The sequence below is a fragment of the Microcebus murinus genome, chromosome 27 (genome assembly GCF_040939455.1).
Source record: "Microcebus murinus isolate Inina chromosome 27, M.murinus_Inina_mat1.0, whole genome shotgun sequence".
NCBI classification, from domain to species: domain Eukaryota; kingdom Metazoa; phylum Chordata; class Mammalia; order Primates; family Cheirogaleidae; genus Microcebus; species Microcebus murinus.
In genome coordinates this window covers 1,318,578-1,345,761 of record NC_134130.1, presented here as the reverse complement: position 1 = coordinate 1,345,761, position 27,184 = coordinate 1,318,578, and the positions used below count along the sequence as shown (strand labels likewise).

Below are 27,184 nucleotides of genomic sequence, written 5' to 3'. Positions count from 1 at the left end.
AAAAAAACAGAAAAGAGGCCGGGCGCGGTGGCTCACGCCTGTAATCCTAGCTCTCTGGGAGGCCGAGGCGGGCGGATTGCTCAAGGTCAGGAGTTCGAAACCAGCCTGAGCAAGAGCGAGACCCCGTCTCTACTATAAATAGAAAGAAATTAATTGGCCAACTAATATGTATAGAAAAAATTAGCTGGGCATGGTGGTGCATGCCTGTAGTCCCAGCTACTCGGGAGGCTGAGGCAGCAGAATCGCTTGAGCCCAGGAGTTTGAGGTTGCTGTGAGCTAGGCTAACGCCACGGCACTCACTCTAGCCTGGGTAACAAAGTGAGACTCTGTCTCAAAAAAAAAAAAAAAAAAAAAACCAGAAAAGAAAGAAAGTGAGTATCTCAAAGGCAGGATTCTGTATCCCTTTAAGCCTGTAAGCTTTATGGGTAACAGGCAAGCTGAATCCTCCAAAAAGCCGGACACAAAATGACTCAGGATTTACACACTATTTTTCTAATCTGTGCATGCAAATGAATCTCAGATATTTTAACCAATCCGCATATTTGGTGAGTTTTGGTTTGGGGAGGTTTTTTGGTGAAGATTAAATGAGCTAATACATAGTAAACACTTAAAAGTTTAAGTGTTACGTTCTCTTTTATTTTTTTTAAGAGATGGGATCTTGCTATGTTGCCCAGGCTGGTCTCAAACTTGAACTCTCTGGGCTGAAGCAAAGCCTTCAACCTCAGCCTCCTTGGTAGCTGGGACTATAGGTGTGTGTCACAATGCCTGGTCGAATTCACATATTTGAATACTGCTAACCCCACCTATGGGAGCCCATCTTTCCAATGTTTATGAGGCTAATTAACAAGCCCCTGGTTTCACCAATAAAACATTTCTGACACTCGTTATGCTCATGTGCAAAACTTCTGGGTTTGGATAAAGATATGGATAGTGGAAATGTTTGTGATGTGGACTTTGATTAGAATACTGGCTGCCTCTGGGGTTTAATAAACCAAGATACACATGGACACACACATAGCACAGGAACACTGGGATGGCTAGATGTATATATTCATAACATGCATGGCATGAAACAAAATGAATGCATCTTGCCTGAGTCTGAGAAAAGGTTGACCCACCTACCATGTTTCTCCGACAATAAGACAGGGTCTTCTATTTATTTTTCCTCAAGAACACACCCTAGGGCTTATTTTCTGGGGGCTGTGTTATTTTTTTTTTAAGTACGATACAACAATCTACATTTATTCAAATATAGTTAAGGCATCTTCTTCTGGAACATCATCATAACTCTCCAGATCCCGAATTCCAGCCTGAATTTCTTGCGACTCTATTTCCTTTAGAACCATTGGTCCCAATCTCTCATGTCAAGCAATAGAGCTCTCATGGGGCAGATGAGAAGGGCTGCTCGTCTTCTTTACCACTCTGCGACAAAATGCATGGGTTGTGCATATACACTGGGTAGCCACGCCCATCACTAGGTTTTATTTTCGGGATAGGGCTTCTATTGTGCAAATGCTTAGAAATCTTGCTAGGGCTTATTTTATGGGTAGGTCTTATTTTCGGGGAAACATGGTACTTTGCCATTGGTCTCCAGTCTACAAGGCCTCTGGGTTTGAATTCAGCTCAAGCTGGGTGATCTTGGGGTGATCTCTCTGAACTTTAGCTGTTTCATCTATAAAATGGGGCTATCGCCGGGTGCGGTGGCTCACACCTGTAATCCTAGCACTCTGGGAGGCCGAAGCGGGCGGATTGCTCAAGGTCAGGAGTTCAAAACCAGCCTGAGCGAGACCCCGTCTCTACCATAAAAATAGAAAGAAATTAATTGGCCAACTAATATATATAATATAAAAATCAGCCGGGCATGGTGGCTCGTGCCTGTAGTCCCAGCTACTCGGGAGGCTGAGAGAGGAGGATCGCTTGAGCCCAGGAGTTTGAGGTTGCTGTGAGCTAGGCTGACGCCACGGCACTCACTCTAGCCTAGGCAAGAAAGCGAGACTCTGTCTCAAAAAATAATAATAATAAAATAAAATAAAATGGGGCTAGCAACACCCCCAGACTGACAGTTTTGCTCTAGAGTAGAGCTATCCGATAAAACTCCCTACGATGCTAAGAATGTTCTATGTCTGTGCTACCCAACTAGTTAGCTACCAGTCACATGTGGCCATTGAGCAGTTGCACTGTGGCCAGGGCAACTGAGGGACTAGAGTTTTGATTTTTCCTTTCCATGGAGTAGCCACATGTGGCCAGGGGCTACTGTATTGCACCGTGCTGTTCTGGAACTGAAGCTAGAGTTAATGGAAAGGATTTTAGGCTGCACAAAAAAGAGTTCTGCTTGACAGTGGCTGAAAGATTCACAGTAGATATCACGGCCCAGAGGAGTAGGGGCCAGCCCGGACCCAGAGGGGAGAAGCAATGCTAAGAAACTAGGTAGAAGTTTTCAGTGAATCTGAACTTTGTGCAAGAAGCCAAGAGGAGACACAGACCCTGTCCCCAGGGTGTTTCAAAGGGAGGCAGAGTCGGGGAAAGGGTGTTAGGCCAGAGGTCAGGAGGCTACGGCACCAATCCCAGCCAGCAGGGGATGGTGGATGCCCCTGGCTGAGACTTCTTGCTACAAGCCTCAGTTTTCCCAAGTATAAAAGGGCAGATGTGATGTCCCAAACACCACCTTTATTGGGACATGGTGACAGACTAAGAAGGCAGGTCAAAGGGTACGAGTGGTATGTGACCACCAGCTGGCTCTTTAAAATTTCCCCAGGTGGAGAGTTCATCTTTCCTCAGGCAAAGGTGACCAAGGGCAGTGGGGTCTTGTAATCTGAACAGGCCTGGGGGACCTGGGGAAGGGGGTGAAGTCGGTTTATTCTCTGAAGTTGACATCAAGGCCAGGCACGGTGGCTCATGCTTGTAATGCCAGCACTTTGGGAGGCCAAGGCAGGTGGATTGCTTGAGGCCAGGAGTTCGAGACCAGCCTGGGCAACATAGCAAGACCCCATCTCTAAAAAGAAAAAAGAAAGAAAGGAAAGAAGAAAAATAAAGTGGACATCAGCTGCTTGCAGGCTATGTGGTCTTCAGCAAATGGCTCTACCTCTCCTAGCCTTTAGAGAGCCCTGCCCTGTGCTGAACTTTCTAGGCGGGTTAACTCATTGGCTCTCCAGCTGCCCTTGAGATACCATCATTAGCTCTATTTTGTAGATGAGGAAACCGAGGACCTAAAAGAGATCACACAGTGCGGAGAAAATTCAGGAAAATGAAGCTGGGATCTTGCTTTAGCCCAGTGCCTGTTCCACAATGATAGCCACCCTGATATTTTTTTTTTTTTTTTTTTGAGACAGAGTCTCGCTTTCTTGCCTAGGCTAGAGTGAGTGCCGTGGCGTCAGCCCAGCTCACAGCAACCTCAAACTCCTGGGCTCAAGCCATCCTCCTGCCTCAGCCTCCCGAGTCGCTGGGACTACAGGCACGAGCCACCATGCCCGGCTAATTTTTTATATATATATGTATTAGTTGGCCAATTAATTTCTTTATATTTTTATAGTAGAGACGGGGTCTCGCTCAGGCTGGTTTTGAACTCCTGACCTTGAGCAATCCGCCCGCCTCGGCCTCCCAGAGTGCTAGGATTACAAGCGTGAGCCACCGCGCCCGGCCGCCACCCTGATATTTTTATATAATATTATAATTTCATGTGCATGAAACCTGAAGATGTAGGGAATATTCTCCCCTCTTCAACAACATCAAAATATAAGGAAGTGCAAATCAAAATAAGACAGTCATTCATTTTCATCTGTTAATAAATAATTAGAAGATGGACTATGTTTAGGGTATACAAAGCACTTTCACAGCTCATTGGTGTGGAAGCTGGAACATACAGCTTTTCCAGGAGTGGTCTGACAATACTTACCAAAAACAACAACTGGGTGGGGTGCAGTGGCTCCCACCTGTAATCCCAGCATGCTGGGAGGCCAAGGTAGGAGGATCACTTGAGCCCAGGAGTTTGAGGCTGCAGTGAGCTATGATGATGCCACTGCACTCTAGGCCAGGTGACAGAGTCTGTCAAAAAAAAAAAAAAAGACACTCATCAAAATATTAACAGTGTCTCCAGCAGCCAGATTATAAGAGATCTTTGTTTTCTACTTTGGAGTCTTCATTTTTTTCTGAACTTTTTTGCAATGGGCATGTATTACTTTTAGAATCAGGGAAAATTATAATCAGGGAAAAACAAAAAACATCCTGAATTTGTTATCTGATAGCCACAAAACTGTTGTGGATAAACACACGAACTCTAGATTCAGCTTCCCTGGACTCTGCTTCAGACTTTGCCAAGTTAATGGCTGGGCTAGTCTGAGCAGGTTCCTTACCTTCTCTGTGCCTCAGTTCTCCTCGCCGGAAAGTGCAATAACAATAGCTCAGGTTTACCGGAAGCTGTTTCTTTGTTTTACATAAATGAACGGACATAATTCTCACAACAGCCCTATCAAGTATGTACTATTATTATTAATATAAAACGGGTCATAGGCAGAGGCAGGCCAGGAGGCAAGGCTGGGAGCGCGAACCCTCGAGCGCCCCCTGGAGGGGACCTGGGGATCAATAGCAGGGTCAGGAAGCCGCGCACGCGCAGAACGAGTAGAAGGCGTGGCCAAGTCGCGCGGGAGATTTTTCCCCACGCTACGATTGGCTGGAGTACTTGTCATCTGCCAAGAAAGCAGCCAATGAGGAGCATGGGCGCGTCTGTCGAACCCGACCGCTGAAGGAGCTGAGGCGCCGCGGAGCTTATGGTGCTCCGGCCGCAGCAGGTACCGGGGGCCCTGAGGTAGGTGAGAGTGACCCCAGCGTCGTTCCTACCTTCCCAGGCGGACCCCAGCGTCGTCCTCTTTTCCTGAGAGTACCCTGGCGTCAGTCCCCCCGTCCTTTAGGGGACGCCTGGCATCATCCCTTTTCCCTGAGAGGGACCCAGAGTCGTGCCCGCTTGCTGAGTGGGATTCTGGCGTCACCCGCCCTTCCTGAGGGGACCCCGATGTCCCCTCCCTTTCCTGATGGGGCCTTCGCATTGTCCTCCTTTCCTGCGGGAGACCCAGGCATCATCCCCTCTTCCTGAGGGGAACCCCAAGTCGTTATTTCTTCCTGAGGGGACCCCAGAGTCGTTCCTTTCTCCTGGGAAGGGGCCTGGCATTGCCCCCCCGTTTCCTGAGGGTCTCCTATCGTATCCCCCCTTTTCCTGAGGGCAACCCCTTCCTCCCTGCAAATCCCTGCAAGGGCTCGCGTGGTCTCCGTAGATTCGAGAAACCTCCAAATCGCGCCCCCCCCCTCGCGCTCTCCTTCCACCTAGTTGGGGAAAGGAGGATTCAACACTCAGCTCATCCCTCCAAGCTGAAGGGGAGATGAAGATGAAACTAGCCGATAAAGGAACTCACATGTCGCATGTGAAATTGTTTAATGAACAGGGGCTGTTTCTCCTAAAATAGAAGCCACAGGAAGAATCTAAAACTGCCTTCGCGTATTGATCAAGTGCTTCTCTCCATTCCTGACATCAGGAATGTCAGCGGGCAGGTGCTTACTGAGTGACTGGAGATATGCAGGGTTGTCACCTGCAAGAGGCATCATTTTTTTTTTTTTCCCATAAAGTCCCAAGAGATCTAATGGCAACAGTAGAGGGAGATGGAGAGGGCGTCCTTGTGTTGAACTGAAATCCTAGTAGGCTTAGTAGCTTTCCTCTTCCAAAGATCTGACATAGTCCACACCCTTGGAGAAGCATCTGGAAGACCTGGACAATCGCATTCAATCCCACACACATGTATTGATTGTACCACCATCTTGACCAAGAATTCATCTGCTCAGCATTCGAGTATGTGTGAGGCTCCTATTGTGATCCAGTGCTCTATGTGTTGAAATAAAATAATGAACAAGACAGAATAAGAATATGGGCATGTGCAGTGGCTCATGCCTGTAATCCCAGCAGTTTGAAGGGCTAAGGCAGGAGAATTGCTAGAGGCCAAGAGGTCAAGACCAGGCAGGGCAACATAGCAAGACCTCACCCATCTCTACAAGAAAAACAAAAAAAGAATAGAAGAATCATTGAGGAGGGGGAAAGGAGGAAATGTTGGCCAAGGGGTACAAAGTTTCAGTTATATGAGATGAACAAGTTCTGGAGATTTCACATACACCAATGTAAATATAATTACCAATATCATTTTGCATACTTTTCTATGTTTGAGATGAGTCTCACTCTATCACCTGGGATAGAGTGCTATGGCATCAGCCTAGCTCGAAGTAACCTCAAACTCCTGGGCTCAAGTGATCCTCCTGCCTCATTCTCCCAAGTAGCTGGGACTACAGGCTCACGCCACTGTGCCCAGCTAATTTTTCTATTTTTAGTAGAGACAGGGTCTTGCTCTTGCTCAGGCTGGTCTCGAACTCCTGAGCTCAAGCGATCCTCCCGCCTCGGCCTCCCAGGTGCTAGGATTACAGGCGTGAGCCACGACACCTGGTCTGTTTTGTATACTTGAAACTTGCCGAGGGGGTACATCTTAAGTGTTCTCACCAAAAAAAGAAAATGGTAACTGTGTGAGCTGATGGAAATATTAATTAGCTTAATTGTGAGTATTTCACCATGTATATGTATATCAAATCATCCACTTGTACACTTTAAATATACAATTTTTAATGGCTTAAAACAATTATGATATATTTGTTCATGAAGTAACAGAGCTGCCCTGCCCTCTCCAGGTACACTAAACTTTCAGCACCTTGATCTATTCACCAGCCCAGTAGCTCCTCTATACAATTTTTTTTTTCCAGAAACAGGATCTACCTCTGTTGCCCAGGCCGAAGTGCAGGGGCTCGATCATAGCTAATGGCAACCTTGAACTCCTGGGCTCGTGATCCTCCTGCCTCAGCTCCCCAAGTAGCTAGGACTACAGGCATAAACCACTGTGAGCAGCCTCTATACAATTTTTAGTTGTCAACTATACCCCCAACAAAGCTGGAAAAAAAAATAAAAACCTAAAATAGAAATCAAATGATTAAAGAAACAGAAGAATAAATTATGAATACAAAACCAACAAATACCTTTGTTTGTGTCTTTTACAAGCTACTTTTTCCTAGAGCACTTGTCACAGTTTCTGGTTGCACATTAACGAATAATCCAGGCTGAGCCCAGTGACACACATCTGTTATCCTAGCACTTTGAGAGCCAGTCCCCATCTCTACAAGACAAAAAATTAGCTGAGCTTGGTGGTGCACGCCTGCAGTCTCAGCTACTCAGGAGACTGAACTGGGAGGATTGCTTGAGCCCAGGAGTTTGAGGTTACAGGTTGCAGTGAGCTATGATGACACCACTGTACTCTAGCCCAGGCAACAGAGGGAGACCCTGTGTGTTAAAAAAAAAAAAAAAAAAAAAAAAAAATATATATATATATATATATATATTAGCCAGGCATGGTGGCGCATGCCTGTAGTCCCAACTACTCGGGAGCCTGAGGCAGGAGGATCACTTGAGTCCAGGAGTTTGAGGTTGCTATGAGCTAGGCTGACGCCACAGCACTCTAGACTCTGTCTCAAAATAAAATAAATAAACCCCAGAGGGTTCTGGGATATGTAGTCTGCAGTAACCCCCAGAGGATCCTGGGATATGTAGTCTGCAGTGTTTCTGCTTAAAATGTGCTGAAATGAAATCAAAGTTACACCCCTGCGTTGTAGATGTAGTGCTGGGGCTAGCAGGAGGGACCATTGAGTTCCTTAAATTGGGAACTTTCTGAATGTATGTGCACTTTTATTTGATTTATAAGAAATAGCATTTGCTCAGAAGTTTTGAAGAATACTAATTTTAAAAGCGGGAACAAGGCTGGGAGCAGTGACTGAGGAGAAAGGATCCCTTGAAAGCCCAGGAGTTTGAGGCTGCAGTGAGCTATGACGCCACTGCACTCTAGCCAGGGCAACAGAGTGAGACTCTGTCTCAGAAAATGAAAGACATATTATAAATCTGCAATAATTATAACAATGAAGTTGGTACAAAAATGGATATTTAGGTCAATAAAACAGATTGGAAAGTCAATAAAAACAAAATAGAGTCTCATGCATAAATGGGAATTTGTTATATGATAGAAATAGCATTGAAAGCTATGGGTAAAAAATGAATTATTCAAGAAATGCTTTGGAAAACAAATGGTTTTCCAGCAAATGACTACCTAAAAATGTAAATTCCTACTTTATAGCATACACACTAACAAATTCCAGATACACACTAACAAACTCCAGATACATTTTAAAATAGTGCAAAAACAAAACTTAAATATGTTTGAAGAAAATATATTTTGAAAAATTTCTTGATGACTCCACAAATCAGGATTCTTGTTCTTTTTTTCGTTTGTTTTTTGGTTTGTTTTTGTTTTTTAAGAGACAGAGTCTTTCTCTGTCACCCAGGCTGGAACGCAGTGATATGATCACAGCTCACTGCAGCCTCCAATTCCTGGGCTCAAGTGATCTTCCCACCTCAGCCTCTAGAATAGCTGGGACTACAGGCAGGCCACCACCACACTCTGCTACCTTTTCGTAGAAACAGGGTCAACTGTATTGCCCAGGCTGGTCTCAAACTCCTGCCCTCAAGTGATCCTCCCACTTTGGCCTCCCAGAGTGTTAGGATTACAGGCACGAGCCATGGCACCCAGCCAGGATTCCTGGTTCTAACAGAACCAACAAAAAACAACTGTTGTTAATTTAGAGGAAATGGAAATTAATTTATGGGTGGGAGACAATTAACGACTGGATAGGAAGCTGCAGAAAATGCCAAAAACCTAAAGTCATTCTTAAATGTGATACAAATGAACTATCAAAGGAAAACAATGATACATTTGATTGTGTCTAAATGTATAAAGAACTGCTGGAATGTTTGTTACAACCACTTTGTAGGGCGATCTGTCAGCATCAAACCCTACATACCCCTGGTCTAGTAAATCGCACCTCTTAGCATCTCCCTGGAGAAATACACACACACACTTGTGCCCAAGGAGACATGACTAGGAAAGGGTGTTGTAGCCTTACCTGTAATTCTAAGAAAATGGAAACAACCTAAACATCTATCCATAGTGGAAGAGATAGCTAAAACAGAACATTGGGTAGCTGGGTAAAGGAATGTGGCCACAGACCTAGAAGATCTGAGGGGGAAAACCAAGTTGCAGCATATACCCAACATTATGCCATTTATGTAAAGGAACACAGAACATTGCTGCAAAGTTGTTTTTTTTTTTTTTTTTCTTTTTAAGATTAAAGAGGGCTGGGATGGAGAGATAGTAAAATTTCAGCTTTATCTCTAATATTTTAATTTTTTAAAGTAATAGTTATGTATTTAACAGTTAAAGGTGGCCTGGCCCCCTAACTACAGCTTGGTTCAGCCTCTGTTGATACCATGTTCCTCCTCCATTGTAGAGCTTCATCCAGACTTGCCTCCCAGTGCCACAGGACCTTTGCACATGCTATGCTGCTTCCTGTTCAGAATCTTACACTTCAAATGCAGTGCCTTTGGATTTCGGTGAGATAAGCCCCTTCTTCAAGAATGCTTTTGCAGGGCCTCTAGTCTAGGTCAAGCTCCTATGCCTTTGAGAGTTTACCTTTGATGGTAATGACATACAATTATGTGATTATTTTATTAACTCCAATTCCACAAGAAAGGGATGGTGTCACGCTTGGTCCACATGATGTCGGAACACACCACTTCATACCTGGCACAAAGCAGCCGACATTTGCTGGCACCGAACAGTTCTTAAGTGGCTGCCTCTGCGAACTTTCCTGAAACAATTGTCTCTTGAGGCTGCAAACCTAACACACCCAAAACCCAACCCGTCATCACCTCCCTTCTGACTCCAGCCTCCTCCAAGCCTCTCCGTCGTTGGCCAGTCGAGCTTGAAACCCAGGATCATTCTGGATTCTTCAACCTGGATATCTCATCATTCTCTTTGTGTGTACATTCTACTTCACTCCAACGGCCACCTGCCCCATCAAAACACCATCATCTCTCACCTGGACAACTGCAGATGTCGTTTAGTCTTCCCAGTCCACTCCTGTTCCCAGCCAAGCCATTTCCACCTGGCTCCCAGAGCCATCGACTCCAAAACGCAAACTTAACCATGGCCCCCATCGGCATGTTGGTAGTTATTGCTTTGGCATGTGGCTTACCTGCAGTATGCCCAATGCTCTGGGACCAAGGAGGGCTTCCTGGGCTGCTGGCCTTTCAGTGTTCAAACTGAGAAAGTCCCAGGCAAACCCAGATGAGTTGGTCACCCTTCCCTCTTGCTAAGCTGTGATTTCCAAGAGGGCAGCAGTCACCGTGGAATGGTTGCATAGCCCCAATGCCTAGCAGAGTAAGGACTGGAAAAAAGTTGTTTTGCTGGAGTTGGAAAGTGACCGTAAATACTCACCTTTGTTGGTCAGCAGCTGCCACAGGGCCTAATGCCCAGAAGGCATCCAAGTGCCATTTTCTGCAGATAAGGAACTATTCACTTACAGGCTGATACCCTAACTGTTATTAATATATTGAATCAGCTAAACCTGACTTCAAGACCAAAGTGATACCCCTTTTGAAAGGAAACACCACCCTAGGCCCGGGTGTGTGGCACATTATGTGTAAATCCCCTTAGCTGTAGATGAGGTTGCTGTTTCTGGAATTTTCGCTGCTGTACACACTGACTCCATGGGGCCTCTTTAATATTTCCTTATCTCAGATGCAGTGTTACAGTGCTTTGTGGCTGAGAATGACTACTTTGGTGTACTCTACAGGTTGAATCTGAACTTCACCGCTTAGTGGCCTTATGGCCTTGGACAAGCCACTTCTCCAGACATCTCCCTCTCTACCTGTAAAAAGAGTTCAGGGCTGGGCATGGCAGCTTGCACATGTAATCCTTGCATTCTGGGAGGCCAAGGTAGGAGGATTGCTTGAGCTCAGGAGTTCGAGACCAGCCTGAGTAAGAGCAAGACCCTTTCTCTATTAAAAATAGAAAACTTAGCCAGGCATTGTGGTGCCCACCTGTGGTCTCAGCTACTCGGGAGGCTGAGGCAGGAGGATTGCTTGAGCCCAGGAGTTTGAAGTTGCTGCGAGCTATGAGCTATGATGACACCACTGCACTTTAGCCCAGGCAACAGAGTGAGACACTGTCTCAAAAAAAAAAAAAAAAAAAAAAAAAAGAGAGAGAGAGAAAAGTGTTTCCTCTCTAAGCTACTCAGAAAAACCTGTGAGTTCCCCAAGAGTTGGGGCCATAGGTCTTATGTCTTTTCTCTAGCCTGGCACAAATAGTTGATTGGTAGAAGAACAGAGGCAGGCCACATGCTACCCCCACACAAATTGTTCAGAAGGGACCAGGGGGTTGAACCCCTTGCCCAAGATAACCACCAAGTAGCTTTGCTTCCAAGAAACCCCTTTGTCCTTTTAATACCCAGGCACCTAAATAAAACAAAGGTTCAGTCTGTGTCATTATAGCACATAACAAATGGCCAGATAGATTTTCGCCAATTTTGGAAGGCATGTTGGAGATGGTTTCCCTTGAAATATAAACTGCATGGCAGCCAGGCGCGATGGCTCATGCCTGTAATCCTAGCACTCTGGGAGGCCGAGGGGGGTGGATTGCTCGAGGTCAGGAGTTTGAAACCAGCCTGAGCAAGAGCGAGACCCCATCTCTACTATAAATAGAAAGAAATAATTGGCCAACTAATATATATAGAAAAAAATTAGCCGGCATGGTGACACATGCCTGTAGTCCCAGCCACTTGGGAGGCTGAGGCAACAGGATTGATTGAGCCCAGGAGTTTGAGGTTGCTGTGAGCTAGGCCGATGCCACGGCACTCACTCTAGCCTGGGCAACAAAGCGAGACTCTGTCTCAAAAAAAATAAATAAACTGCATGGCACATATGAGATCGATCTCAGGAGTCCTAGGAGATGTGTCAAGGACTTAGGTCATTGTCTTCCAAGGCAGCTGAAACTGGGAGACAATTGTGCGGCTTGCCGAGAGGGACAAAGATGCCCTACATATCAAAATGCAATGGGCAGAGATAAGGAACTGGTTTGAAAGGCAAGCCCTAAATGAAGACTCAAGTGCATTTCAGGAGAAGAGCCCTTTCTGTTGCCGGGTTTAAGATCTCCAGCTAACAGCCTGGGTGGAAGACACTAGTTAGTTTGTTCTTTATTTTCCTTGGAAAGTTACAGGGTTACGTATCAACAAAATAACTGCCCAGGGCAGAGATAGCCGGTGGCTTCTATGTACAGGACCATCCCCGGGAACCACATATCCGGAGGGGCTGAAACTCCTAAGTCCTCACTGGGTCCCCTCCCGGACTCCAGGAATGAATCACAAAGCTGCCAGGAACAAAAACCAGCCTGACCTCAGCGCCTGCTTTCAACCCAGAGGGAAGTGATGGCTGCCACCGGGGTGTGACTGAGGCCTGTTTTCTGGCCAGCAGTGTGGGCGCCTCTCTCCTGGGGGGTCTGCCCATCCCACACCCCCTCCCAAGCAGGCCGTCTTGGACATTCCTGGGACTGCTTCGAGGGGCTTATAGGTTCCTGTCCTGGCTTTCCTTTACTTTCGAGCTGTCATAGTAACACTGAGGCATCCCAGCCTCCCTTCCTGGAGGAAAAGGAGTATTTGCACTGGGGCTTTTTCTTTTGTCCCTGTTTTTGTACCAAAAGAACAATACTCTCTGTCGGTCCGTTTTTTCCCCCCACCCGAAAAAAAAATCGGCTCAACAGGTACAGTTCTGCTGGTCGATCTGCTTCCGGCAGGGCTCCATGGTGACAGCAACGCCCACCCCACTCCTGCCGGACGTCATGTGGGTCACCTCGCTCCAGGTGTCTGTGTCTGGGTCGTAACATTCCACGCTGTCCAGGAATGTGTGACCATCATAGCCTCCTGCAGGGAGAGCAGAGGGGATGGTCACCACAGGTCACACCACCTCGGAAGGCAGGGGAAAGAGAGGAGGAAGCAACCATGAGACGCAAAAGCCACCTGTCCCCAATAGGTGGGTCTAGTCAGCACTCTTCTTTTTTTTTTTTTTTTCTTTTGAGACAGGGTCTTGCTGTATTGCCCAGGCTGGAGCGCAGTGGTACAATCATAGCTCACTTGCAACCTCAAACTCCTGGGCTCAAGCGATCCTCCCACCTCAGCCTCCTGAGTAGCTGGGACTATAAGTGTGCAGCACCACACCTGGCTAATTTTTTTTTCTTTGTAGAGTTGGGGTCTTACTATGCTGCCCAGGCTGGTCTCGAACTCCTGGCCTCAGCGATCCTCCCACCTCAGCCTCCCAAAGTGCTGGGATTACAGGCGTGAGCCACTTGTGCCCTGCCATGGACTCTTCTCTATCCCAAACCTCACCGAGGACGTAGATTCTTCCCTGGTGCACGGTGATCCCCAGGGCACTTCGCCGGTGTTTCATGGGGGCTACAAAAGTCCACGCCTCTGTTTCCACATCGTAGCGCTCCACGCTGTTCAGCTGGTCCTGACCGTCGTACCCCCCCGCGGCATAGATACAGTTGTGCAGGACACAGACGCCTAAACAGCGCCACGCAGGGAGGGTGACTCTGGGGCCTAGCCTTGGGGCCCCAGCCACCACCTTCCTGGGGGAGCCCTCCCCTCACCCTACACCCCTCTCCCGAGGCAGCCCTCAGAAACAAAGCTGAGACAGAGGCTGGGACTCTAGAGGAATCCAGCTCTTTTGTGGGTGCCACTGGGTAAATGTTGGAGCTCTAGGTTTCACCCCGGGACTGGGTGGCATGTTTCCTGGACACTCCCCTCCCCACAGTGCCACCCACCTGCCCCGCTTCGGATGCTGTTCATGGGTGTGATCATCCGCCACTCGTTCCTCTCTGGGTAGTAGCATTCTGCCGAGTTAAGGCGGTTCGTCCCATCAAAGCCACCGACAGCATAGAGGAGACGGTTGAGGACGGCCACTCCCACCCCGATCCTTCGTGTCAGCATCGGAGCCACCAAGTGCCACTCGTCCCGCTCCGGCTCATACCTGCAAGGGCATAAGAACAGTGATGACAGCAGTGATCACAGCTGACCTTCTTGGAACTCTCACCATGGGTTTGGTACCTTGCTCATTCTTCATACACTTGAACTCTTTGATCTCCCAGCCATTCTCCAAGGAGCCAGGTATCACTGCTCCATTTTCCAGATGAGGAAACTGAGGCTCACAGCCATGAATCACATGAGGTCACACCCACATCTGTTGGACCCCAGTGGCTTGGTGATACCTCTGCCAGGCCCTGTGCTGAGTCCTATGTGTGATTTCACCAACGCCCTACTCAGTCACAGATTAGGACAAGATGGAGTGGCAGAAAGGTGAAATGCCATGTCTGGTGTCACCAAGGAGCAGTGGAGCTGGGGTTTAACCCCAGAGTCCTAATTCTAACAACTAGGCTGCTGCCAAGAATGGTTTTTCTCAAAGTGTGATTGATGCTCAAGGAGTACTTCAAGGATGAGGTTAACAGGCCGGCCGTGGTGGCTCACACCTGTAATCCTATCACTCTGGTAGGCCAAGGCAGGAGGATCACTTGAGGTCAGCAGTTTGAAACCAGCCTGATCAAGAGCGAGATCCCATCTCTACTAAAAATAAAAAAAATTAGCCAAGCAACCAAATATTTAAAAAAAATTAGCAGGTCTGTGGTGGTGCACGCCTGGGAGGCAGAGGCGGGGGAGTTTGAGACCAACCTGAGCAAAAGCCAGACCCCATCTCTTAAAAAAAAAAAAAAAAAAAGAGAGAGATGGAGTCTCACTATATTGTCCAGCCTGGTCTTGAACTCCTGGTCTCAAGTGATCCTCCCACTTTGGCCTCCCAAAGTGCTGGGATCACAGGCGTGAGCCACTGCACCCAGCTCAATAATTTCGAAGTGATGGAACATTTTCCAAATCTGCACAAAGGAGCCGTATGGGTTTGTGACCATCCTATAAGCATTAACAGTGCCAGACACATCATCCAAGGTCACTGACTGTAAATTTCCCACTTTAGCTTCACCTTGCAACGTCTCCTTCCTGAAGGCAGGGAGCAGAGACCATCACTCAAGACCAGGGAGAATGTCTGGATCTCAGTGGCTTGGGACACCTCAGTGGCGGCACCCTTGAAGCCCACCCCTCCAGGCCCTGGCCACTCACCTCTCAGCGCTGTTGTGGTGGATGCAGCCGTGGGAGCCCCCGACTGCATAGATGTGCCCGTCGATGACGCCAACCCCGATGCGGTTGCGTGGCACGCTCATGGGGGCGCAGGGGGACCACTGGTTGGTCATGGGGTTGTAGCAGTCCAGGGCGCTCGAGTCGGTGTTGCCATCCGGGGAGTTGTTCCGGCCGCCCACCGCGTACAACAGCCCGCCCACCACGCAGCCCGCCAGGCCGCTGCGTGGCACCTGCAGGTCCGCCAGCCGGAGCCAAGTGCCATCGCTGGGGTTGTAGGCCTCCAGGTAGCTAAGGGACTGGCGGAAGTAGCCGCCCGCCGTGTAGATGAGCCGGCCCACCTTGGGCGCCCGGCAGGGCATCACCTGCGTGGGCTTGTGCAGGGTGAGCTCCTGGAAGATCTTCACCAGGTAGTCTTTGCAGCGGGAGTCTGACTGCAGGATCTCGCACTTCTGCAGTTGCATCTGCAGGAAGTGCGGCGTCAGCGAGTGGCAGCGCACGGCGCGGAGCAGCGCCTGGATGTAGAAGCGCCGCTGCTCGCAATCGTACTTGACCCAGTTGATGCAGGCGTGGAAGACCTCGGACTCGCAGCGCACGTTCAGGTCGTCCCGGCTGATGAGAGTCACCAGCTGGCAGTGGGACAGGTTGAAGAACTCCTCTTGCTTGGCTACCTGCATGGGGCGGGAAGTGGGACGGGCTGACTCCTATGTGTCTCCCCCACCCCTCACCAAGCAGGACCTTGGACAAGTTACTCAAAGTGCCTCTGAAGGTCTCAGCGTAATCATCTGCAAAACGGGGATTCGAATAGTATGAACCTCATAAATTGTGAGGATTAGCCGGGCGTGGTGGCTGCGCGCCTGGAGTCCCAGCTACTCGGGAGGCCGAGGCAGAAGGATCGCTTGAGCCCAGGAGTTCAAGGCTGCAGGGAGCTATGATCGCGCCACTGCACTCCAGCCTGGGCGACAGAACGAGAGACCTGTCTCTAAAAAAATAAAAATAAATAAGTAAATAAACTGTGAGGATTAAATGAGTTACACAAGGGGCCAGGCACTCAGATAAATGGGCAAAAAGGCAACATACTATGTATACTTTTGTATCATTCAACTTTGCAACTCTAAGAATATGTCACCTATTTTGCTGCTATTGTTGTTGTTACTATTTTCTGCTCCAAGAAGCAGAGTTTTTAATTTTTTTTTTTTTTAAGAGACAGGGTCTCGCTCAGAAGCCCAGGCCGAAGTACAGTGGCACCATCGTAGCTCACAGCAACCTCAGACTCTCCGGCTCAAGTGACCCTCCTATTGCATCCTCCTGAGTAGCTGGGATTACAGGTATGAGTACATCTTATTTTTTTTTTTTTTTAGTAAAATCATTTTCCAAAAGGACAGACTGAATCAAAGGGGGGGGGGAAGCAACAGCGATAGAATGTTCTAGAATTTTTTAAAGTGCCAGCATTGAAGAAACCAGCATGAGCTGTAATTTTGGCCCTACTACTTTCTAGCTATGTGATTTGGGCATATTTTTGAAATGCTCCATGCCTTGGTTTTCCTTCTCTGTAAAATGGAGATTGTCTTAGGGGCCACATCCCAGCAGGGTTACTTCTAGGGTAGACAGGGCCCTGGACAAATATTACTTGTCAGGCACCCGTCTATATAAACAATTTTGATCTGGTACCCTAAACTCATGCAAGCCCAAGAAAGAAACACTGTGCAGGCCACTGTGAGCGACCTACTTCCTGGACCACTTTTCTAGAAGCCATGGGCCCTAGGACTAATACTAGAATGCATCTCTGGACCTGGTCGACCCCACATGTAGGGTGGCACAGAAGAGAGCATCCATCCCCAAAGAGAAACGGGACCAGGGTAGCACCCACCCCAGCTGGTCCTAGCTACAGGCCTTAGAAAATAGGCCAGGCACAGTAACTCTTGTCTATAATCCCAGCACTTTGGGAGGCCAAGACAGGAGGATCACTTGAGGCCAAGAGTTTGAGACCAGCCCAGGCAATATATCAAGACCCTGTCTCTACAAAAAAATACAAAAATTAACCATGTGGTGGCACATGCTTATAGTCCCAGCTACTCAGGAGGCTGAGGTGGAAGGATCACTTGAGCCCAGGAGTTCAAGGCTGCAGTAAGCTATGATCATGCCACTGCACTCCAGCCTGGGTGACAGAATGAGACCTTGTCTCTACAAAAAAAAGAAAAAGAAAAGAAAATTGTCAGGCAGGCACTCCAAAGCACATTGGTAAGGCTTGGGGCCTGGGGCACTGCCCTGCCTGCCTAGGCCGAAGGTCAGTACCGTCTCATAGGATGGGAATAGTCAATGATTTAAAGGAGGTGAGTCACTTAGAAGAGGGGCTAGTCCACCTCAAGTCCTCAATAAACACTTATTATTATCACCTCGAAGGTGTAACGTCTAGCTGTTGCCACTCACAAATTAGGGCTGATCATTATGATTTCTTTTAAAGATCTCTCCTATTTTTTGTTGACAACTTCCTCCACTGAGAAATGAAAATGAAACCAAAAACGAGGACATTGCGTGGACCAAAGAACATACAACCAAGGATCAGATTTGCAGCCTGTCGTGCGTGTACAGTAAATATCTGCTCATTGCCTGAAAGGCCAGGCTGCCCAGTGCATCCCAGGGTTTGGCAGCTGTCGTGTTTGCTGCACTCTGTCCCTGCTTTTGGCCCCAAAGGAACCAGGGAGCCCAGAGACCCATGAAGATGTCCCTTTCACCAGCTATTAAACAGAAACTCCCCACATGTGTGGACTAGGAGTTCAAAACCCCATTTTTCTCCGGCTCCCTGCCTTGGCCTTTCCCCTCTCATCGTTCCATCCCTGGTCCTTCTGACACCGTCCCCAAGCCCCTGCTCCAAGACCCCTCTCCTCGCTCACCTCCCCGAAGTGCATGTAGATGTACTCCCGGGCGCGCTGGTGCAGCTCGGTGCAGCCGATCTGCTCGGCGAAGTTGGCGATGCCAATGGCATTGCTGGGGTCCAGCTGCTGCACCAGGAAGTCACTGCAGGCGCGGACGACACTGTCGATCTGGTACATGACAGCGCCATTCATGAGGTGGAGCACACACTTCTCGCCCATGGAGATGGAGGCGGTGTAGGCGAACTCGATGAGGCGCTCCATGACCTTGGGGTGGATGCCCTCGATGGACACCACCTCCATGCCCTGCTCCCGCAGCCCGTTGGTGAACATGGCCTTGAACACGGGACTGGATGAGGCCAGCACCACCTTGTGGGCCATGAACTGGGCGGCCGGCGTGTCCTCATACTTGACCTGCAGGGTGACGTCACACAGCTGCTGGCTAAGCCGCAATTCATTCATGATGCCAAAGGCCTGTTTGGTGTGATCCTCCAGCGTGTAGCTGAAGGTGCGGTTGCCATGCTGGGAGGGCGTCACCTCAGCCTTGCACTCAGTGGAGGCGTACATCACCGTGTCCCCTGCCCCCTTGGGGCACTTTGAATTCAGGGGCAGGAATCGGCTGCGGGCCCCAGCCCCGCTAGGCCTGGGTTCTGGCTGCATGGGGTTCCAGGTGACAAGGAACACCACCACCTCTGGCACTCAGGGGCCTGGAAGAGACAGAGCACAGGGCTTGGGGCAGAACCTGGCGCTGGGCCAGCACGTGCCAGGCCTCCTTTTTTTTTTGTAAGATAAAGCAATTCCCAGGTTAGTTTTCCCTCCCAAGCAAACCACCTAAAGTGCAATCCATTCGCACTTGCAAACCTCCCCCAACCTCATCAGCCCAAGGGCCCATCTTAAAACATAGGGCAAGGCAGGAGGATTGCTTGAGGTCAGGAGTTCAAGACCAGCCTGAGCAACAGAGTGAGACCCTGTCTCTACAAAGAAAAAAAGAAAGAACAGAAAAATTAGCAGGATAAGGGGCTCAAGCCTGTAGTCCCAGCTACTTGGGAGGCTGAGGCAGGAGGAGCACTTGAGCCCAGGAGTTTGAGGTTACTTTGAGTTATGATCATACCACTGCACTCATACCTGGGCAACAAAGTGAGACAATGTCTCCAAAAAGACAAAAACAAACCAAAAAACCCCATAGGTCAGATCATGTCTCTGCCTTGCTCTAAATGCAACACCATCTACAGTACTAGAAGTAAAAACCGAACTCCTCAATGACCTGCAAGACCCTATGCAGTTCACCCCTGCCCACCTCCTTCCTTTGCTCACTCTGTTCCAGCCATCCAGCAGCCTTTCCCTTCCTAGAGCATGTCAAGCTCATTCCTTCATTCACCTCACCAACATTTATTGAGTGCCTACTGTGTTCCAGGCACTGATCTGGAGAGTCAGGGAGGAATGTAGTGAGAGCTGATGTGGATGGAAGGGGTTCATGGAAAGCCCTGGAGACTGGGGGGTCAGGGGATGAGTTCTGTTTTGAAAGTGGGGGTGGGGGTCTGCAGGAGGCTCCCCTTCTTTTCCTCTCATCTTTCTGGGGCTCAGCTCAGAGTCCCCTCCTTGTTTTATTTTCATCACAGCACTGTCAGGAACTCAAATGATCTCCTTTGCTAGTTGCTGTTTGTTGAGGGGTGGACCGTCTCTCTCTCCCCCCGCCCCAGCGCTTCAAAGGCAGGGAGCCCGGCGTAGGTGAGCGTTGGGCCCACGCTCTCTCCTGTGCCTCCCTGTGTCGCGCCGGGGCCTGGCACCACGCAGGGGTCGGCAAACGGTGGCTGGCTGGCTGCCCACTCCACTGTGCCTGCCAGAGCGCCCTCCTCCACACTCCCAGGGCGCCGCCTGGCCCCTTCTCCCGTGCCAAGGCCCCAGGTTTGCCTCTCGGTCGTTGGCCAATCGGTCAACGGTGCCCTCCTGGCACCTGGCACTTCCCCCCAAGAAGCGGCGAGTGGAGGACTGCGCATGCCCCGCCTGAGCCGCCACCGAGGCCTGGAGAAGGGAGGAAGTGACCCCGCCGCGGCCTGTGCGCTGCCAACCCCAGAGCGCAGACCGAGCCCCCCAATTCCCCGAGGTCCCCGGGCCTCCGTCTGAGCAACTCTTCCTGGGTTCTCCGCCCAGCTTGCGTCGCTCGAGGGCCACCCCGCGACTCGCGCCGTCCAACAAAAAGATCGGACCTGGGCCGCACCCTCCTGGCCCTCCCAGGAGCCGCGGGGGGGACTTGGAGGCGCCCGGGGCCGTGGCGCCGCGTTCCCGGGTCCCCGGGCACGACCGCGGGGGCGCTCACGGCCCGCCGCGCCCGCAGCCCGGGCACAGGCCGCCTCACTCACCCTGCCATGGCCGCGCTCGGGCTCCGCCTCCGCCGCCCGAGCCCGGGCGCCTCCATCGCGGCGCGTGGGGGGAGGCGCGGAGCGTGCAGGTCACCATGACTAAGCAGAGCCCGGCGCCGGCCGTGTCAGAATAAAAGTCCCCGCGGCCCCTGGCCTCGGGCTGCGGGAACTGCTCAGGGGCTGCTCCCCAGCCCCCGCCCCCGCCTGCGGTCGCCAAGCTGCGCAGCCCCAGCGCGGCGACCGCAGCGCCCGCCATTGCTGCGCGGATGGGGACCGCAGTCCTCGGCGCAGCCGCCCGCGTGGAGGGAGCCGCCAGGAATCAGAGCCCCTGAATCAGGGCCCGCACGTCCCGGCCCGCACCTGAGATCGGGCGGACGCCCCTCCCCGCCGCGGCTGCCCGCGCGCTCACTTCGGCCCGGCGTCGCCTCCGTAGGGGTGCCTCGGGTGGGGATACCCCGGGCGCGCAGCGGCTCCAGGCACAGTGGTGCCACCTGCGCACTGAGCTTCCGGGAAGGCCGAGGGGCCGCGGGCCTGCCAGGGCTGCTCCTGCCTAACCTTCCCAGTCGCGGACCCGCGGGCGCTTCTGCGATCCGGGGCGCCTTGTCTCCCGGGCGACGTGGTCTGCGGGGTCGCGGCCGTCGGGTGGGGGGCAGCCTCGGGACGCCCGAAAAGGAGGCGGGCAGAAGGCGGAGAGGGCGCGGCGGGGAAGGAGCAGCGATTCCCCGCCCTTCCCGCAGGTGCTGGGGGCCCATCGGCGAGGAGCGGGGCGTCGGGCGAGGGCGAAGGCGCAGGGCCTGGCGGCCTTCGCCCTGTCCCCTCCTTCAGCCTGGTTTCGTCGCAGGTAGTCTCCGCGCCAGGGTGCACCTCTTGACTGGCGCTTCTCCCTTTAACTCCCGACAGCGCAGGCCTCACCGTCCGGCGGCCGCAAGATCCTGCTGGAATTATCTGAGTTTTTTCAATTGTCTCTATTTTTTGTTTACCTCCAATCAAGACGCGCGTGGCGCTTACCTTGGTGGGGTTCGAACCCTGGATCTGCTGCTTGCTATCTCTGTGCCCGTGGGCCATTACTTAAAAGTTCTCTATGCTTCACTTTCCTCTCTAAAACGTTAATAAACACCACCTACCTGCTAGGTTATGGCGAGGACTAAGTGTGAAGGCTTGTGCCCAAGAGATGCGAAACCGTTGCTATTTTCGATGGCTGGGGTTGCTGATTGATGTATGCCATTTAGGATGTAAAGTTACCTTTTAAATAAATGTATTAAAATTGTGTGTGTGTGTGTGTGTGTGTGTGTGTGTTTTAATTTTTCTCTTTTGAGACACGGTCTTGCTCTGTTGCCCTGGCTAGAGTGCCCTGGCATCAGTCAGCCTAGCTCACAGCAACCTCAAACTCCTGGGCTCAAGCGATCCTTCTGTCCCAGCCTCCCTGAGTAGCTGGGACTACAGGTTCACACCACCACGCCCAGCTAAGTTTCCTATTTTTAGTAAAGACAGTTTCCTATTTTTAGTAAAGACTCTTGCTCAGGCCGGTGGCTGGTCTCGAATTCCCAGCCTCCAGCGATCCTCCTGCCTCAGCCTCTCAGAGTGCAAGGATTACAGGCATGAGCCATCTCACCTGGCCACGATTAGTATTCTTATAAGAAGAGACACCAGAGAGACAGAGCTCTCTTTCTCTCTCTGCCATGTGAGGACACAGTGACACAAGAACAGAGCCCTCACCAGACCCTGGCCATGCTGGCATTGTGATCTTGAATCTCCCGGCCTCCAGGACTATGAGAAACAAATTTCTGTTGTTTAAGCTGCCCAAGCTTGGATATTTATTGTGGCAGCTCAAGCCAACTAAGATAGCAAGACATTGCAAAATGCGTGGATGTGCAACAATTTCGAAGATACACCATTAAATGAACAAAGCAGGATGCAGAACAGTGCTAAATTTGTATAAAAAGACAGGAGATGATGTATTTATATATCGACTCATGAACCCACAGAATAGCTCTGGAAGTTCCCCAGGAATCCCAGTGATTACGCCCCAGAAGGGGAACTGGGTGCTTTTTGAATTTTGTAGAAAATCCATAATTCCTCTACCACCACACCACCAAACCACCGAAAAATGGAGTGGGATGTCTGAGGAGGCTGCAAGGTAGCCCAGCCTGCGCGTGGGTACGGGCATCGCGCACAGCAGGGAATTGGATTCAGTCCTGGGAACGACCTGGGACCGCGACCCCAGGCTCGCGTGTGTCTGTGTTCTTGGAAATGGGTTGGTTTCTCGTGCATGTGGCTGCAGTGGCAGTGTGAGCTTAGCACGTGGAGACTTAGGTCCCCAGGCTGGGTCAGCAGCGATCCCCAAAAAACCGCTGTTTTCCCGGATGCCTGCAGTTCCAAGGTCTCCCGGAAGGTGGCGCGGCGTTTCTACACCAGACGCCCCCTCCCCGCTCAGCTCGGTGACCAGCCCTCCTTGCAGGGGTCTGGAATGCGCCTGGGGACTTGGGGACCCGAGGCCAGCGCGCCCAGGAGCCTTTTATGGGCACAAACTGCGTCCTGGTATTGCCCCCCGCCAAGAATGCAGACCCCCGCGGGAGGCAGTGCGGGCCTGGTCTCTCCAGACTCCGGAGGGGCCAGATGCTGGTGTCTCCTCCTGCCTGGGGACCTGAAGCCTGGCCCTGACACTGGAGCCAGGCATTCATTGTTTGTAGTTTGTTTGCTCATCTGTCAAGTGGGGTTGAAGAAACCTACCTTGCAAGGTTGCAATAAGGCTGAAAAGTAGATGTGTCCTAGGCGGTGGAGGAAACCGGCCAGGCATGGGAAATAATCGCTCTTATTATTTTATTATATTTTTATTCTTATGACCCGACAACACACTCAAAGAAATTTTATTGTCAGGATTTGGCTGAGTCTCCCAGAGTCAAATTTTGGGGTGCCCTGCCTTTGGTGTTGTCCTTGACAGCTTACTGTCACGCCCAATTTCTCTGCAGTTCTGTCCGCTGCCTCCAGAATCTATTCAAAGTCCACGTGGTCTGAGCGATCAGAGTCGCTGTCATTGCTCCAGTGTAGCCCCTGTTCACCTGCTTCCACCCTTGTCCTCCACAAAAGCCACAAGGCACCTGCGGACGCTTGAACCAGGGCAAGTCCCTCCTCTGCTTAGAACACTGGATGGCTCCCACCTCACTCCAAACAAAAGCAAAGTCCTCCCTGCACGATCTGCCCCTTCATCTGCCTCCTTTCGTCACCTTCCACTCCATAGCTGCTGCAGCTGCACTGGCATCCTTGCTTTTCCCAGAACATGTGGGCACGTTCCAACCTCAGGGCCTTTGCACTTGCCATTCTCTCATCCCGAAATGCTTTTCCTTTAGGTGTTCCAGGGACAAGGAGATCTCCACTCATAGCACAAGTCACCACCTCTGCAGGGAGGCCTCCCCTGGCCACCATCACATCTCTGTATTGTCACTGGAATTATCTCCATTATTTTGTCACTCCGTTATTGTCTGAGTTCCCCACTAGAACGTCAATTCCACGAAAGCAAGGATTTTTTTTCTGTTCACTGTTGTGGGGTTTAGCGTCCATAAATACATTTCCCCTGCGTCTTTTCCGCCTCCACCGTCTTCGGCTGTGTTTCCCACAGTTTCCTTTATAAAGCAAACGTCTGCAAGACTCTCGGGGAAGACAACGATGGGCGAAGGCATCAGTCTGCCACCGGTTCGGGTACCAGTGTCGGGGCGGCCTTGGGCGCGCCGGGGCTACCGGTGGAGCCGCTGGTGTCCAGCTCTTCGCGCTGGGGTGACGAGCGCTCTGAGCTGCCGTCCAGACCCGGGGGCAGGCAGTGGCGCAGGCCACCCGAAGCCCCCGCCGTGCTCCCGGACCGCGGGGAGCCAGCCCGGCCTCGGCAGCAGGGGTGGCGGCCGCAGCAGAGGAGGCGCAGGAGCGCTTGGCGCAGGTCGCGGTTGGTGAGCGTGTAGATGATGGGGTTCAGAAGCGAGTTGGCCATGGCCAGGCCCAGGAAGGGGTCGGCTTGCAGGAGCACGGGACAGGCGCGCGCAGGGCACGCCACGTCGAGCAACAGCAGCAGGAAGAGAGGGCCCCAGCACGCCACAAAGGCCACGAGCACGACGCTGAGCGTGCGCAGCAGCGCCAGCGAGCGTGGTGTGCGGCGCGCCCGGGTGGCAGTGCCCCCGCCGGTCCGCGGTCGCGCCCGCAGACGCTGCGCGTTGGCGCGCACCTGGCAATAGATGCGCGCGTAGAGGGCACAGATGGCGGCCAGGATGCCCACGAAGGCGAGCACGCAGAAGAGCACGTAGGCCTTGGCGTAGAGCGGCAGGACCGTGGAGCAAGCGTCCAGACGACCCAGGCAATTCCAGCCAAGCGCCGGCAGCAGCCCAAGGAGCAGCGACACTGCCCAGGCGGCAGCCGCCAGCGCCAGCGTGCGCCCCCGACTGGCGGCGGGCGCGGGTCCCCGGCGCGCCATGGTGAGGCGACGCTCCAGCGCGATGGCGAGGAGGCTCAGCACGGACGCGGCGAGCGCCACGAAGACGCCTCCCTCCCGCGCGAACCAGAGCGCGGGCGACAGTCGCAGCGTGAGCGGCCCCGACAGCAGGATGTTGGCGGCGTAGGCGGCTCCAGCCAGCAAATCCGACAGCGTCAGGCTGCCCAGGAGCAGGAACATGGGCGCGTGGAAGCGCGGGTGGCGCCCGAGCACCAACAGCACGGCCGAGTTCTCGAGCACGATGAACGCGCACACCGCCAGGCACACGGCGGCGTCGGCGCGCAGGCCCGCGCCAGGCTGGTAGCGGGCCCCGCGGAGCTTGCCGGTGTAGTTGTAATGCAGGACGATGACCTCGCTCACCGGCGCGGGTCGCAGCAGCCCCGACTCCATGGGCTGCGCGCCCCAAGGCTGTGGAGAGGCAGGAGACAGTGCCAGGCCCGTGGGCAAGGTCCCTAAGCCCTGCCCATCACCCCACTCACACACAGGGGGCCCGGGGAGTTCAGGATAGACAGGGGGTGTCCACGGTGACAGACACGCACAGCCACACACAGGAAAAGGACACGCAAATACAGTGACACGTGGACAAGGGCAAAAGAATAACACAGTCACACACCATCGGTGAAACACGAAACTACGTTCATACATGGGACAGACCCACACCGGCAGCGACAGGCGGGGACAGAAATTCAGTCGCACACAGATAGGGTCTCACACCAGTCTACAGGTGACAATTTCACAACCTCCGTACTTCACACCAGCGAGAGGCTCAGAGCACCGCACTCCACGCCATGGCCTGGCTGCACGCAAGGCTTTTCCTGCCCAAACCCCCTCATCCACCCAGAACCCCCGCGGGAAGCCGAGCCTAGCCACCGCGGCGCAGACGCAGAGCCCAGGCCAGCGCGCGGGATCCATCCGCACCGGCAGGTTCTCGCAGGAGGGCACACCTGTCAGAGTATCACACTTTGCACCTGTGACTGCTCCCTTAAGTCCCCTGGACAGCTCTCCTTTTAGTCCCAATTTACAGATGGGGAAACTGAGGCTCAAAAGAAATTCTTCCCCATGTAAGCAGACACAATGATTTTCACATTCCCACACAAACACAGCCAAGCAGAGAGGGTCACAGACTCATGTGTGTCCCACTTAACAGATGAGAAAACCAAGGGTTGGGGAGGGAATGGAACTTTTTTGCACACAGAAAGGGCCAATGCATCCCAGGCGGCTCCAGTCACACACAGAGAGCCACACAGAGAGCAGACCGGCAGGAAATCACTGGCTCAGCCACGCTGGGGCGCTGGTTGGGACCCAATTACACGGGGACACGGTTACACATGCTATGGTGGGGTCGCCACCGGACCGGCTAGCCTGCCAGCAGGACTGAAGCGTGGGAACTCGCAATGGCACCGCCAGGAGGGGGCGAGACCCGGGGATTCCAGGCGCCCCCACACCCACCTCAGGCACACACCCAGCTGGGAAGTCGCCTCCCCCCTCCCCAGAGGCCTCCGGGAAAGGACTGGGAACCCCTGCAAGGGGCGGTGCCCTTTCCAGACCCGGAGACCCGCCGCCAAGGGTGACCCCCCTCCGGGCCACACCGAGCCCGAGCCCCCAAGGGCCCAGCACTATACACTCACCAACACGCCCTGGTCGTGCGTCCCCTGCAGTCCCGCTGCTTGGAGCCAAGAGAGCGGCCGCTGCTCTGAGGGCGGGTCTGGAGCTGGCAGCCCCCCCCCTTAGGGGCCGGGCACTCAGCCCGTGGCTGCCAGCCTGTGCCACCCGCCGCGGCACCGGAGCACGCCCCGGCGGCGACTGGCACCGGCGAGGCTTCCCAGGGACGCTCCGTCGCGGTGGGAGGACTCGGAGAGGCGGGAAAGGGGAGGGATCTCCAGCAGGGGCGGCCGCAGCCAGAGCCCCTTCCCTGCAGCTCAGGAGTCTCGTCTGTCCCCGGGTGCCAAGGGACTAGGCCCTCCCCATGTCCCACCTACCTGCCAACCGAGCCTCTAACCGAACCCTAAGGACGCCCCGTCGACGGAGCGACCAGGGCAGCGCCGGGACTGGGAGGGATCCTCAGTACCGGCGGGCGGAGCCTGTGTCCCCCCCTCCCCGCAGATAGATCCCTGCGGGCCAGGCCCAGGTCCCTCCCCATTTCCTGCTCCCACCCCCGGCTGGGCTGCGCAGTGGGGGAGGGGTGTGCGCAGGCGGAGCGTGGTGAGGGTCCCCCTCCTCAGATAAGGAGGGTCCGTCCGGTGCGGGCCCCTGGCGGTCTCTCCCGCCCTTATCTGTCCCGACAATGTGATTTACTCATTTCTCGTGTTTCTGGGCTGTGGCCTCAGCCGCCTGTCACCCCA

The 27,184-nt window shown here is 52.5% G+C and overlaps 2 protein-coding genes and 1 long non-coding RNA gene across 10 annotated transcripts; 1 reads left to right on the top strand and 2 right to left on the bottom strand.

The window, feature by feature from the left end:
* Positions 1-4,692: 4,692 nt before the first annotated feature.
* On the top strand, positions 4,693-17,921 carry LOC109730013 (uncharacterized). The gene is made up of 4 exons (XR_002222591.2): positions 4,693-4,801; positions 9,412-9,514; positions 16,340-16,463; positions 17,600-17,921. It is a non-coding gene; the product is annotated as an uncharacterized LOC109730013 (long non-coding RNA).
* Positions 12,132-21,466, bottom strand: KEAP1 (kelch like ECH associated protein 1). 7 transcript variants are annotated; one of them, XM_012790647.3, is made up of 6 exons: positions 21,377-21,466; positions 18,030-18,715; positions 15,121-15,806; positions 13,779-13,984; positions 13,342-13,518; positions 12,132-12,879 (listed from the first exon to the last, which is right to left on the bottom strand). In XM_012790647.3, the coding sequence occupies exons 2-6, from the start codon at positions 18,666-18,668 to the stop codon at positions 12,713-12,715; spliced, it is 1,875 nt and encodes a 624-aa protein (XP_012646101.1). In that variant the 5' UTR covers positions 18,669-18,715; positions 21,377-21,466; the 3' UTR covers positions 12,132-12,712. The 7 variants fall into 7 exon arrangements, with proteins under 7 accessions (XP_012646101.1, XP_012646097.1, XP_012646100.1 ...); XM_012790643.2 differs by lacking the exon at positions 21,377-21,466 and adding an exon at positions 20,924-21,010; XM_012790646.3 differs by lacking the exon at positions 21,377-21,466 and adding an exon at positions 20,778-20,907.
* Positions 21,467-23,171: 1,705 nt separating this feature from the next.
* Positions 23,172-26,579, bottom strand: S1PR5 (sphingosine-1-phosphate receptor 5). Of its 2 annotated transcripts, none has more exons than XM_012790641.3 (2): positions 26,471-26,579; positions 23,172-25,250 (listed from the first exon to the last, which is right to left on the bottom strand). In XM_012790641.3, the coding sequence occupies exon 2, from the start codon at positions 25,230-25,232 to the stop codon at positions 24,045-24,047; it is 1,188 nt and encodes a 395-aa protein (XP_012646095.1). In that variant the 5' UTR covers positions 25,233-25,250; positions 26,471-26,579; the 3' UTR covers positions 23,172-24,044. The 2 variants fall into 2 exon arrangements, with proteins under 2 accessions (XP_012646095.1, XP_075854226.1); XM_075998111.1 differs by lacking the exon at positions 26,471-26,579 and adding an exon at positions 25,583-25,671.
* Positions 26,580-27,184: the final 605 nt, after the last annotated feature.